Here is a 14,782-nt window from a genome sequence, read left to right on the forward strand (position 1 = left end):
ATTTTTTAGATTATTATGAACGTTAAGAATTGTGATATCCCACATTGGTTGGGGAGGAGCACAAAACACCCTCTGTAAGGGTGTGTAAACTTTATCCTAGCATACGTGTTTTAAAAACCTTGAGGGGAAGCCCGAAAGGGAATGCCCAAAGAGAACAATATCTGCTAACGGTGGACTTGAGGTGTTACAAATGGTATTAGAGCCAGCAAGAAGGTTGTTCCCCGAAGGGGGTAAACACAAGGCGGTGTGCCGGTAAGGACGTTGGCTGTTCCCCAAAAGGGGTAAACACAAGGGGGTGAGCGAGGAGATTATTCCCCGAAGGGGGTAGACACGAGGCTGTGTGTCAGTAAGGATGCTAGCTGTTCTCCAAAGGGGGTAGACACGGGGCGGTGTGCCAGTAAGGACGCTAGCTATTCCCCGAAGAGGGTAGACACGAGGCAGTGTGCCAGTAAGGACGCTGGTTGTTCCCCGAAGAGGGTAGACACGAGGCGGTGCGCCAGTAAGGACACTGGCCCCAAAGGGGGTGGATTTGGCGGGAGGGTTCCACATCGATTGGAGAAAGGAACGAGTGCCAGCGAGGATGTCGGAAATCCCAATTTTGCATGATTGGTCTTTGGGCTCTACTTTTTTCTAGGTAAGGTTGAGTGTTTAGTACTTCTATAAGCACGGTTGCGCACGATCCATGCACATACACGTGGGTTCATTGACATACCCCTAAACTCTCACGCACTTCACCAACGGAAAAGAAAGAAACACGAATGCGTCTGTAAATAACATGCTGGAGAAATAATCCAAGATCATATGACATTCGATATACGTGCGATCCCACATTAAAAATCATGGTTCAATGAAATGATACACAGTCTGACGAGACATGCATACATATTCATGGTAATTCATTTATGCTTACCATACATGGTATATCATAGTGTCTTGTAATGTTTAAACATGGTCATATCAACATAGCAGTCATAATCAAACATAAACGAAAGTACATGCATCACATAACTCATTTACATATCGTAACATAAATAATAACACGTCAATAGGGCCATAGAGTACGTGTTGTTCATACATTAAATAATTTCACTATTTAAGGCTTACTTTGGTGCTCTTAAACTCATCGTAGTTGATCGCTCCTTAGATATTTGATTCATTCAAAAAATCGAGCTTAAAATCCTATTCATGGATTGTCTAAACTAGTTAGGTATACTAACATTTTTTTACCTTAATTACTTCAGAAACAGTCAAAACGAGCTAACTAGACTAATTGAAACTGAGCCGAGCCAAAGAAGACGACCAGAGACTTTTTTTATGAGATCCTACGTCGGTTGGAGAGGCGAACGAAACATTTCTTACAAAAGTGTGAAAACTATGAGGCTAGCGACGATGCGTAACGGACCGAAACAGACAATATCTACTAGCGGTGGACTTAGGCTGTTACATTTTTTCTTCGATTTGAATTTTTTTACCAAAGCATCTAGATTATGCATTTGTTGCAAAAATGGACTAAATTATTTAAAACATGTTAAATAATTTAGTGTAAGAAAATGTACATAGAATAAAGTTAAATAAATTATAAAAAAAAATACAGTATGGTATTTTTGTAATAATCATAAGATTAGAAGTGATGACCAACACAATATTGACTTTAATAAAGCAACCTTAATCAATTATTATATTTTCATAACTTTTTTTAAAAAAATGTAATTAATCATTTTTTAAAATTAAATGAATATTATATCTATAATCTCCTTATCCAAACATTATATATTTAATATAATTAAATTACACTCATAAAATAAGAGAAAAGTTTATAATATAATATGATCTTAAAATTAATAAAATTAAATGAATATTATAGTATAATTGATCGTTTACGTGTCTGATTCTAATAATATTAGTTACGTGTTAAATTAAAGATTTATTTATTGTTAATAATGATTCAAATCAATTTAAAATATAGTTTTAAATTATAAAAATATTATCGTCATGCCATTCGAAGCATTGTCGAATATCGACTTGTGTCGATGATGATGTAATATTTTTTTAAAAATAAAATAAAATAAAATAAAAAGATAAAATTGTACAGTTAGGTTGGTGGAAACGAATTGTCGTAAAAGTGAAAAATGTGTAAAAGAAGGAGAATGTGATTTTGGGGAATTTATTGGAAACGACAAATCGTCTCAATTCAGTGCACAAGTTTTTTATTTATTTATTTATTTATTTATTTATATATATATATTAATGAGTGGATGCGCGTGGTTTACACGCGCCACTTAAGAGAGTTGCAGAGAAGACAAAGATTAAAGTAAATTTCCACTCCACATTGCTGCCATTTAGTTCAATTTGACTCTCTAACAATTCACGTGTGAATCTCACGCGCTCTTCTCCCTCCCCTCAAATAATATTGATTTTTAAAGAAAATAATAATTTAGTATTTAAATTTTAGTCGGTAATAATTTAATAGTTGTAATTTTAATTTTTTTTAATACATTTTATTAAAATTTAGTCGTATATTTGGCCCAAAAAAATTAAATTTTTACAAATTTTAAAATATACGGACTAAATTGAATAAAAATAATTTTTGTAATATAAAAATAAACCCGACATCGAGAAAATTACAAGAGTCTAAAAGATATCGACGAACTTACTATTATTCATACCTCCATTTTACTTCCGCTATAAAATTGATGAAACGGAAAAAACCCGAATAAATGAAAAGAAAAAAAATAAAGCGAAGTGGAACGATGCTAGGTTTTAAGGTTTTAAGGTTTAAAAACCTTAAAATGTTAGGTTTTAAGGTTGTCCCATTTCATATGAATAATAAAAATTCTTGTTTTTTTTTTTGTNGAACAAAAAATGAAGATGAGAACTCGAGAAATTTTTCCGACACCCATGTCGTGTTCGAAGTAGTTCTCTTCCTATTGATGTATGAGAAAGAGTTTTAAGAAAAATATAACTTTCTATTCTTTTTAGATTTAAATACTTCAAAAATAAAAATTCAAAAATAAAAATTCGAATTTTAATGTCAATTTCATTACGTAAAGAAATGTTTTCGATAAGGACACTTCTAGAGTTCACGTTTTCTATGGTCTTTTCATGTCAAGAATAAGTAAAGAAGATGAATTAATGTCTTCTATTTTTTAGAGCTCTAAAATCGTAAACCTACTCTATACGTCGATTCTATAAGAAGTAAATTAAAACGTTGAAGGCTTCGAAAGGTTCGTTCTTGCATTTGTTTTATGTTTTTCATCGGCTTTCTTCCCTCGTAAATGAGAATTTTTCTCTAAGAATATTTGATTAGTGGTTAGAGGCTCGAGTTAGAAGTCGTAATGGAAGATTTCTCTTCTTAAATATAACTAGGTTGTTCATTCATTTAACCCGACTAACTCGGACTACCCAACCTACACTACAATGGTCGAGTTGTGTTTTTTTTTTTTTTTTTTTTTTTTTTTTTTTTTNTTGGTTTAGTTTGCACGTTGACATCGGATTGAGTCAACCCAACCAACCCGAAAATAGAGTTTCAACCCAACCCTAAACCTTACTTTTAAGAAGAGTAAGAATATTTAACTAACTGATGTTAATGATAGGTTGTGACTTGTAAATGTTTGATATTTACACTTTATAAGATTTTAGTTATTAATGTAACATGTATCGGGATAAGTAAGATTTTTTTAAATAATTAAAAATAATAGCAACCGAACAACCTAACCGAAAGATAGAGGGTTGGGTTGAGTTGGGTTATGAACTTTATTCGGGGTGCTCGAGTCACCAACCCAACCCAATATTTCAAGTTGGTCCAAAACATTTCCACAACCTACCGAACTTGTATACACTCCTAAATATAACACGTGAAGATTATTTAACGTCATTTCAATGTGAAAATAAAAATTCGATGTTTGCTTTAGAAAGGGTAATAGTTGTCATTTTTTGACATTCATTTTTTACTTTAGAAAATTTCATGTTTGACTTTAACCTTTAACCTTTAACCTCCTATATTTGACATTCATTTCATAAGATCCAAATTGATTTAAAACATATGAAAAATGTTTATATTTGGTCTTTTCTGCTAAGTAATCAAATGAAATGGGACTCTACTAGATTCCACGTACTACATTATGATATGAAATAATCTCGATTTTTTTTTAATTGAAATTAGACCCTTCAAAAATTTTATATTGTATTTCGTTATGTGTTCTATGAACCTAAAAACGACGGACTAAGATGAGCTTAGAAGCATCAAGTGAGTCTGAAACTGTAAACAGTATGTGAATCGTGAATATCAATGAGGAGCTAGATTGTATGAAATTGTTTGAGGCATGAATAACACGTACAATACGTACTCTGTAACTCTACCTACGTGTTTCTGTTGATTATGATTGTCAGTGAGACACCATGATCTATCATATATGATAAGTATGGATAAAATGCTATGAATATATTCGTATCTAATAATATGATACGTGTAAGATCCAACATCAGTTGAAGAGAAAAACGAAACACTTTAAAAGGGAGTGGAAACCTCCCTAGCGTACGTTTTAAAAAACCTTGAAAACAAGTCCAAAAAGAAAAGCCCAAAGATGAGATGACAATATCCATTAGCGGTGGGCTTAGACCATTACAATTAATATTAGAGTCAAAACACCAGACAATGTGATAGCTTATGAAAAGGGATGAACACGAGACAGTATGCCTTGAAGAGAGATGGACACGAGACCATTACATCGGCTAAGCCTTAAAGAGGGGTGGATACGCGATAGTATGCCAATAAGGACACTAAGAATCAAAGAGGGATGAATTGAAAGATCCCACATCAATGGAAGGAAGGAACGAGTGGCCAGCTAGTAACGCTGAACCCAAAAGAGGAGTGGATTGTGAAATCCCACATTAATGAGAGAAGAGAACGAAACATTCTTTACAAAAGTACAAAAACTTATCTTTCACAGACACATTTTAGAAATTTTGAATGAAAGCTTAAAGAAGACAATATCGGCTAACAGTGAACTTGAGTTATTACAATAGGTAAAGAACGGTCGATAACGATCAAAGGACTCCCTGATTATCATACAAAGAACACAAAAATACATACTATGACTGTTCTAATTCTGGGAAAGTGTAGTATATACTACATTACTTACAGATGATTCTATCATTCATAAGCTATCAAAATACTTCTAATATGAACGTGGGATTATACATACAGATTCTATCAGTCATAAGCTATCAAAATACTTCTAATGAGCGTAGGATTAGTATCAACAAGGGGCCTGGCTGGGTTGGCTTGGCTTCTTTTCTAGTAGGGACATACTAACAGTCGTCATCCATCATGAAATTCAGCTCAGTTGGGGGGGTAACCCTCTTCCTTATAAGCATTTCAACAGTTGGACAAACCCTTTTTCTCCCACCCCTTGGCTTCGAGCGGAATCGCTCGTCAGCTACTTCAAAATCCCCCTGATTCCAGAGCAAAACGCTCCGTTAATCATCTATCTAAAGGTCAAAAGTATACGAATACGCGACGATGGCTAAATGCTAACTTACATCAGTGTAGACATGTTGGCCACTTTTCTCGTGATTGTCTCTAACATGCTTGTACCCAAATCTCATGCCACAACCAGGGAAACAACAAGCAAAAGGTTTTCGTCCCAGATGCACGACCTTTACGTGTTGACGGAGATTTGAACTCTGGGAGATCAATAACGAGGGAGCATATCAAAGATCGTTCCAGTCTAAAGAAGAACAAAGCACGGAGATGTTTGCAGAGTTTGAGCTACTTACTGTTGAAAAGACATTACTGCAGCCCTCGTACGTGCATCGAATTGTCGTTTGTGGACCGTCACTTTCATGCTTTTGTCGGAGATGTTGCTTGATGTTCTTTCTCAATTTCTTTTCACCACAAATCTCACATTCAATGTATTGGTGGCAGGACTGCATATGAGCCTTAAGGCATTGCTTGTTCGTAAATGTTTTCATGCAACCCAGTTCAGAACAGCATGCCTCTATCGAGTCTAGCTTAGCTACGGTACAGTAAATATTGAAATTAAGACATGATACGTCGAGTCAAACAGTCAAGATTAAATTCTTATAGAAAAGATCGGGACCAACCGTGCGAATCTTCATGTTTTTGCAGTTGAGAGGCATATCTGAATTCCTTTCCACATCCATCTTCCGGGCAAACAAAACGCTTCTGACATTCAACTTCAGGAGTATCACCTTCATGGAAAACTTTCAAGTGTCGATTCAAACAGGATAGATATGCAAATTCACGGCTACAATTTTCCATAGGACACTTGAATATCATTCCTTGATGCTGGAGAAGGTGTCGAGTTAAATGATCCTTTCTTCTATAACTCACTTCACAACCATCTACGGTACAAATATATGGCCTCTGCATTACATAATACAATAAGATCAGTCAACTTTACGTTAAATAACTAAAAAGTAACTTCCCAACATTCTTAATTACTCGACTTCAAACCTCGAACTATAGTAGCGTGAGTGAGGCCCCTTGATGGAGCTTCTCAGGAGGTCTCCCAACCTGATACTGATCCAATCAAGCTAGGAAAATGCAGCCTCATACATTTTGGAGTTCTTTATGTGGGATCCAATGCTTCACGCTGAGGTATCCAGAATCTTTCATATTATGTTAATATATTTAAGGATTTTCCTGCAAAACCAATGTTCTTCAATTCAAGAGAAAAGATAATGAATTGACAGGAAGGAATTCAGTAAGAACCTGTGAATAATTCATAATAAATGAAAACCAGGCGAAGAACATGTAATTAGGATGGCTTAAATAAAAAACCAAACACGGGCACTTGATTTAAGCAAACGAAATTGATATTGAACTTCTCAACATACCTCGAGCGAATGGCTTTGCATATGTTGCTTCAAGTAAGCAGGCTTTTTGAAAGCAGCGCCACATTCGTGGCAAATATTGGATTTTCTGTCTTTCGCCATATCATCTCCATCATCCTTATATTTCCCGCTCTCCATCTGGAAAAGAAACAAGATTGATAAATAATGCATTCAAATTAAGGGTTAGCCTCTTCTAACATTCAAACGTATACTAAATGATTCCTTTCAATGAAACGAAGAAAATCTGTGAGCTCCCACGTCAGTTGGAGAGGAGAACGAAGCATTCTAAGGGTGTGAAAACCTCTTCCTAGCAGACGCGTTTTGAAACCTTGAGGGGAAGCCCATAAGAGAAAGTCCAAAGAGGACAATATCTGCTAGTCGTAGGCTTGGGTTGTTACAAATGGTATCAAAGCCAAACAATGTGTCAGCGAGGAGGCTGAGCCCCAAAGGGGATGGACACCAGACAAGTGTTACAACGAGGACGTTGGGGCCTCAAAGGGGTGAATTGGGGGGTCCCGCATCGATTGGAGAGGAGAACGAGTATTAGCAAGAACGCTGGGCCCGAAGGGGTTGAGATCCTGTATCGGTTGGAGAGGGAAACGAAACATCTTTATAAGGGTGTGTAAACCTGTAAAGGAAAGCCCAAATATAACAATATTTGGTAGGGTCGGCTTGAGCTGTAACAAAATCTTCGTTCCAAACGATCCTAGTGCTTCAGGATAAAACCCTCATCTGTCTAATAACTCCCCTAGTCCGAAACACAACATGAACAACAACTCCTACCATGATTTTACTCGTTGCTAACTGTGAATTGACACTCAGATCACGATCTATTCTAATCAGTACAATCAGTCAATAGCGATGTAAACGAAATTCCTATCCGATAAGATTCAACCAAATCTAAACAGAACATAACACAAACCTTCTATTTCTTTTCCTCGAATTCGGAAGGATTTCAAATTAAATCTCACCTAATTCCAAATTTCCCCAATTTTGAAGTTGATTAAACTAAAGAAACCAAAACGAACAAACAAAAGAAAAAACATAGATCCGGACAGACCTTAAGAATGAGCAAGAGATGGATAAAGGGCCACGGCAGAAGGTGGGGGTGACTTGCCTTCGAACGACGGCGGAAACAAGAGAAAAGAGGACGGGGCTGCAGCAAGAAGGGTTTGATTCAGCTCCCAGCTGTGTTGCTCGGCCGCTTTCCTTTTCCTCCGAAATATCCGGAAGCTGAATATATAGAGAGAGAGAAGAGCGGTAAAAACCCTAGAGCACCTCATACGTGGACAGTGGGCTTCTTCACATTTGGGCCCAGGCCCAATAGAGTTTTGGATCTAAAACTGCAAATTAATACTTCAGGCCCTAAAGTTAGGCCCAATAACTATTTTGTCTGTATTATATTTTAGAAAAACAATTTCAATTATTTATTTAAAATATCATCAGTAATTAAGTTAAAAGAATATTATATACTCAAATAATATATTTTCACTTCAAGAGTAGCTAATATAGTGAATTGATAATTTATCTAGGATTCGGATCGGGAGTTGGCATCTAATGGCTCTGACATTCCGTTGCATCATCTACGACGTGGTCACATTGTCCACTCCTCACTACTTAAGAGTGAGAACACAAATCATTTCAGCTCACTTTGTCATCAGTCACATCCATTAAGTAAGGCACGTTTAACAATGAAGTTTCTATGATTGAGCCATCGAAAAAGAACGTGCATGTTGCTGATATAGGTAGTAACATAATTCTTTTAAATTTTTTCTTAGCTATCCTATCCTTAGGATTTGTCTCATTCGGATGTTGTTTCAATTCATTAATGTATCTCTCTTGTACTAGAATGTCACAAATAGTGCCACATGTTCACGTTCAAATGCACCCATCACCATTCTCCCATCATTTATGGTGGACTTTTGAACTTGGAGATTCATACGACTGTCATTATTGCTTTTTGGCCCATTAAGTATCGTTGTCAGTCTTATAGTTTTAAAACACTGGGGAGTTTCATTCTCTTCTCCACTCGATGTGGGATCTAACAATCCACCCCTGTTGGGGGCCTAGTGTCTTCGTAGGCACACCGCCTCATGTCTAGCTCTAATACCACTTGTAACGTCTCAAGCCTACTGCCAGTAAATATTGTCTGTTTTGCCCATTATGTATGGTGGTTATCAACCTCACAACTTTAGAACGCATCTATTATGGAAATGTCTCTACACCCTTGTAAGGAATGCTTTGTTCCCCTCTCCAACCGATCTGAGATCTCACACCCAAGCTTGTCCGCTTTAGCCTCTACGTAATTCCGTCAGCCTCACCGATTTAAAATACGTCTGTTAATGAGAGATTTTCACACACCTCTCCGACCGATGTGGGATCTCACACCCAAGCCTATTGCTACCAAATATTGTCAGTTTTGGCTCATTACATATACTTATCAACCTAGCAGTTTTAATGGGCCTAGAGATTTCCTCACCCTTATACTCTTTGTCCCAAATTTAGTCATTGAAATTTTTTATTTTATATTTATTAAAAATTTAAACTTTCAAAATATATATATATATAACATATTCTTAAACTTTCAAATTTAATACGCCCTTAAAATTAATAAAAGAGTCGAATAAATCTCTGAACATTTGTCTTCAAAGATGTTTAGCTTAGAATAAGTTTTTTTTTTTTTTTTTTTTTTTTTTTTTTTTTTTTTTTTTTTTTTTTTTTTTTTTTTTTTTTNAATTGTGATTAACCTTTAATAAAATATTTTAAAAAATACATATCCATGATTTATTTCAATTACAATATTTTAAATAATTTTGAATACTTTCATAAATATAATTATAATATAGAAATTATTTGGGAGAATAAAGGTTTTTTTTTTAATTATTTTATTATTTATTTTTTGATGGTCAGAAATTAGAATTATTTTGTGATTTAATTTTAATTATAGATTTATGGATTAAGGCTCAAGATTAATCTTGGAAATATGCCGTTATATTAGTTTGTCAATATATTTAAGATGATTTTCATTTCCTGTTTTTTTGAAGTTTTCATATATTTGAACGGTGAGATTCCACGTCGGTTAGAGAGAATAACGAAAATAACGAAACATTCTTATAAGGTGTGAAAACCTCTTTCTAATAGACACATTTTAAAACCATGAGGTTGACGATGATATATAACCGGCCAAAACGGACAATATCTACTAGCAGTGGGCTTGGGGTTGTTACAAATGGTATTAGGCACAAGCGATGTGCTAGCGAAGACGCTGGCCCCAAGAGGGTGGATTGTGAGGACTCACATTGGTTTGAGAGGGAAACCAAACATTTCTTATAATAGTATAGAAACCTCTCCAATCATGAGGATGACGACGATATATAACAGATAAAATCGACTAGTAGTGAACTTGGACTGTTACATGAACTCAATTCAACCTTAACCGGAGATTCAGTTGAATTGATTAAGTTTTTTCGGTCACTAAATCACTCAGAACACTACTAGTTCGATCTCGACCACCCAAAAGTTATTTCAAACCCAAATAAACTCAGTATAAATTACTCAAAATTCACTATATTATATTAAAAATAATATTATGATCACAAAAGAAATGTGACAAGAAAAATCCACGTCACATTATTTTAAAAAAAAATGGAGAAATTAAAACGTAATATCGAATTTACAGTAGAGCACTGAAACCTGGCATCTCAGTTTGCGTTGAAGAAGATTCATGCAAAAAGCTTTGGAACATTTCCGCAAAACTCGCATCAAAGTTCTGCATAACCAAATCCTCCGGCGGAGCCACCGACGACTGATACGCCGCCGTTTCAATCTTTCCCGCCACAAGCCGATGATCACAATCAGTTAAATCGTCATCGCCGAGGAGTTGATAATCAAGGAACGCCGACGCCGATGTCGACGATTGGAGATTATTCCGATCACTGGAGGCAGCGGCGGCAATCAATTCCATGAACCTCTCGGCGTCGGAATCCAAGCCAGTGAGTTTCTGGACGAGAGATCGGAACCTGGAGGCGCTGGTTTTCACCTTCATCGGATTCGAAATGTACACGACTTTGAAATCGGCGGCGGCCGATTTCCTAGATCGGCGCTTCGACTGCTTCTTGGCGGTAAGATCCATCAGATTCCGAGTTCTGTGAACGATTTTAGAGTGGAAGGATGGAAGTGTGAGGCGGTGATTTATATAAGAAGTACGGAGGCGAGGAGAAATTTTCTCGGGAAACAAACAAAGGCGGTTTCCGGGAAAATGTTAGGGTTGGAAAATTTGGGGGAAAAATGAGAAAAGGGAAAATCCCCAATGAAAATGAAACACACAGAAACCCAATAGAAGCTTCTTTCCACATGTCCCTAAATCACCCCTAATATATATATAGTAAATATAAAATAAATAAATAATTTCTTAAATTAATTTAATTAAAATTAATTATTAATTTAGTTCCGCTAATTGACATGTATTATTAATCGATCAAAATTTTTAATATTATTTAGGGTAAATTAAATTAATAAATAATGATAATTTTCTGAGCTTAATTAATTAATTAATGAGTAAAATATTGGAATAGCTGATAAACTCGAACATTTATTTTTTAGAAAATAAAAAAATAATAATAAAGAATTAAGCCACGTGCGCAGCCATGTCTGACTTGGAATTCTAGGTTTCGGATTCTGAGAACACCGTGAATACGTGTCCCCCAATCCATGGCTGACGTGTAAAACTACCGTTTGGGACCATTGGCTTTTCGAGGAAAGAGTATAAATCTAATTTTAATTTATTTCACTTTTATTTTTTTTTCAAAATTAAATTAATTTAAAAAATTATTCATATAATTTATGTAATAATATTTAGATATATTGATTTAAAGGTATTATTTTTTTTTTATCATTTATAAAAAAAAAAGTCAAAATTTATTTTAATTATTTTAATTTTGAACTTGGAAATTGATACGATTGTTGAATATTTTTAAAGGGTTTTTTAAAATATTTTTAAAAGTAAGTATTTTTATGTTTTAAAAAAAATTAAAAATTATAATTAACATTTTTTTTTCTTATTTTAGTATATATTCATCTAATATTCCTTTCAACTCATCTAATATAAAAATAAATATATTCGAAGTCACGTTATACATGTTGAAAAATAAAAAAATATAATATTAAAAAAATATTTTTATTTAACTTGAGGGCTAAATATAAACTTTTTGACGAATTTAGAATAAAATTAGATAAATTTACAAAGACTGAAATTAAATTAAAAAGCATTAATAAAATAATTAATTTACAAACTTGTTTTTTTTATTATTTAAAAATTCTACTTATTTACCAACATTAATAATTAAAATTTCATAAAATTTAAATATTAAATATTTACCGATCACAATGCATCACTAACATTAGTTACAAACGTTAAATATTCTTAATTTTTTTTTTTTTTTTGAAGTATGGTAAGGTTAGTCGGGTTGACCCGATAAAAAAAATGTCAATTGAAAAATCAAACTGAATTTTCGATTTTCCGATAATTCAACCTAACCCAACTTTTATAATTTGGATTAGATAGTCTGAGTTGGTCGGATTATCAGTCCGACTAATTTATAATTAACTTATAATTTATAAAATTTTGATATTTGACCTTTGAAATCATACGTGTGTGGCTCATCATTGAGATAATCACCATCAAATTTTATTTATTTATTTATTATTATTATTTAAAAAATAAAGTATTGGACTTGATCATCCTTTCTATTTTTGTTTATTGATGACCTGTTCACTTTTAATAAAGTTTGTAGGAAAATAAGTCAAAAGTATATAATAATTTGGTTTATTTTATATAACACTATAGTTTTATAATAATGATCCACATTACATCAATTTGACCGTTTGAAAATATATACTTATATTATATGCTTAAAAGTATTAAATAAAGTATAATAGTTGTTTTAAAAGCTAAAGTTATAAATTTTTTATTTAATAATAATACATGTGACTATGCATTCAAAAATCTTTTATTAAACTATAACGAACGTGAGGACCAAACTCTTTGAATTTAGACTGTGACACTCGAGTAAAAAAGGTATATAAATGAACCGAACCTACATTGAGCAATTTCTATGTTGGGTGGTCTCGTGAGATGCATGTGAGTGAAGACAAAATATGTTAAAATGACCTGTGTTGGTATGTGGACATAGTCTTCACTCTTGGAAGCGAGAAGTAGGTAATGTGACCATGTTGTAGGAGATGTTGGGGTCATCAGGTATCAAATTCGGATTCTGAATTCTGATCCAAATCATGAGCGTGAGTCATTATATATAGACGAGGCACCCACAGTTGAAGAAGGTAGTTTTGAAGAGGCTTACATGTAGATCACAAAAACCCTCGTAGTACAACCAAATGACGTCGAACAAACCCTTGTGGATACCGATTCGTCGGGGAAAAACAATTGCTACCTTATCTTCGCTAGAGAGGATTGTTTCGACCATCGTGGAATCGTTGGACACTGACTTGATCGTTGCCATTTGTGGTGTCAATGGAAAGTAGCTATTGAAAATTTGCGTCGATGTTTGTGGTGTCAATGTGAAGATGTCGTCATGTCAACGCTCGCATGAGTGTTTGCTTGCATCGTCGAGTTCATGAGTTGCTCGAGTTGTCGGTGGAGGTGAAGTTGGTTGAGAGAAGAATAATCGAAATGAAATATGATCTATGTCATAATACTTGTATGACAATTTGTACTTATCTTTATTATAATATAATTTATTTTATAAATCACTCATAAATCAACTTGAATATAGTACAATTAGTGAAGTAATAAGATCCTCGATGACAAAGATCTAAATCTCGACCTTACATGTTATTAAACTATTAAAAAAAATTAATATCTATATTATTAAATATTATTTAAAAAAAAAAAACTTCTAGAAAGGAAAAAGAAAATACTTTCAAAATACCATACTTCAAGGGGACGATTATTTTATTTTATTTATTTATTTTTTGTTAAGCTTTCTTGCATCACTGCCACGTCAGCAACATGATTCTAAAATTAAAAAACGAAACCATTTTTTAATTAAAAAAATACCAAAATTATTTTTTACTTTCTTTCCACGGAATTAATTTAAGAAATAAAATATAAAATAAATATGAACATCCCAAAGATTCGGAAAGGAAATTAGAGGGCACAGTGGAATTTGGAATACCAAAAAGGAGCTGTCTATGTCAAATTTGCTAGCATCTCAAGGGCATCCGTGGAATTATGAAAAATTGCGTGCTCGGTATAATTTATTATTATCGATTTAGTCCCTATAATTTTAAAAAATTAGAATTTAGTCCTCGAAACTTTAAATATTTAAATTAATTTCTATAATTTGATAAAATTCGACTCTATTATACTATGAGTATTTTCTCGATTTATTAAATTTTATTAAATTATAAGGATAAAATTCTAACTTTTAAAATTATATTGGTTCGATTTTCGAACGTGTTAAAAGGTAAATGAGACGGGAATTATAATTTTTTAATTTGGATAAAAAAAAAGTTTATTATTTGACTTAAATAACGTGTCAAAACTATAATTTGAAAAAGAGATTAATGGATATTTATTTGGTTAAATAAATTAGAAAGAATATTGAGGGGGAGTAGACTTTGTTTTCACAAGGGCATTTGGGGAATAAATCAATATTGAGGTACATTGAATGAAATTAAAAAAATAATAATTAAAAAAAGGTCAATTGAGTAAATCAATTATATCCAAAAATTCAATTTATTGACTTTGATTTCGTTCCCACAAAATAATAATAATAATAATAATCATAATAATCATAAATAAATAAATAAAAATTAAAAATCATGTTCACATTTAAAAGTTTGTAAAAAATTAAAAATTATTCAAATTATATATATATATATATATATATATATATATATATTA

General features: G+C 33.3%; 2 protein-coding genes across 2 annotated transcripts; both read right to left on the reverse strand.

Annotated features, from left to right (window-relative positions):
• Window positions 1–5,040: 5,040 nt before the first annotated feature.
• LOC111802700 (transcription factor IIIA-like) lies at window positions 5,041–8,065 on the reverse strand. Its single transcript, XM_023687161.1, has 6 exons — window positions 7,919–8,065; window positions 6,862–6,996; window positions 6,106–6,388; window positions 5,779–6,017; window positions 5,542–5,685; window positions 5,041–5,454 (listed from the first exon to the last, which is right to left on the reverse strand). Exons 2-6 carry the CDS (start codon window positions 6,994–6,996, stop codon window positions 5,311–5,313), a joined length of 945 nt encoding a protein of 314 aa, XP_023542929.1. The 5' UTR covers window positions 7,919–8,065; the 3' UTR covers window positions 5,041–5,310.
• A 2,344-nt stretch (window positions 8,066–10,409) lies between these two features.
• On the reverse strand, window positions 10,410–11,184 carry LOC111802297 (sigma factor binding protein 1, chloroplastic-like). The gene has a single exon (XM_023686607.1). It carries the CDS (start codon window positions 10,988–10,990, stop codon window positions 10,532–10,534), a length of 459 nt encoding a protein of 152 aa, XP_023542375.1. The 5' UTR covers window positions 10,991–11,184; the 3' UTR covers window positions 10,410–10,531.
• Between the last annotated feature and the right edge of the window lie 3,598 nt (window positions 11,185–14,782).

This window comes from Cucurbita pepo, chromosome LG09 (assembly GCF_002806865.2).
Source record: "Cucurbita pepo subsp. pepo cultivar mu-cu-16 chromosome LG09, ASM280686v2, whole genome shotgun sequence".
NCBI lineage: Eukaryota > Viridiplantae > Streptophyta > Magnoliopsida > Cucurbitales > Cucurbitaceae > Cucurbita > Cucurbita pepo.

What these genes read in the sequence shown, in the direction of transcription:
- LOC111802700 (XM_023687161.1), bottom strand. Translation starts at nt 6,996, where the DNA reads ATGGAGAGCGGGAAATATAAGGATGATGGAGATGATATGGCGAAAGAC. An exon ending in AAAACATGAAGATTCGCACG is followed by an intron (nt 6,018 to 6,105) that starts GTTGGTCCCGAT and finishes ACTGTACCGTAG; the next exon opens with CTAAGCTAGACTCGATAGAG. An exon ending in GCAGTAATGTCTTTTCAACA is followed by an intron (nt 5,686 to 5,778) that starts GTAAGTAGCTCA and finishes TTGATCTCCCAG; the next exon opens with AGTTCAAATCTCCGTCAACA.
- LOC111802297 (XM_023686607.1), bottom strand. Translation starts at nt 10,990, where the DNA reads ATGGATCTTACCGCCAAGAAGCAGTCGAAGCGCCGATCTAGGAAATCG.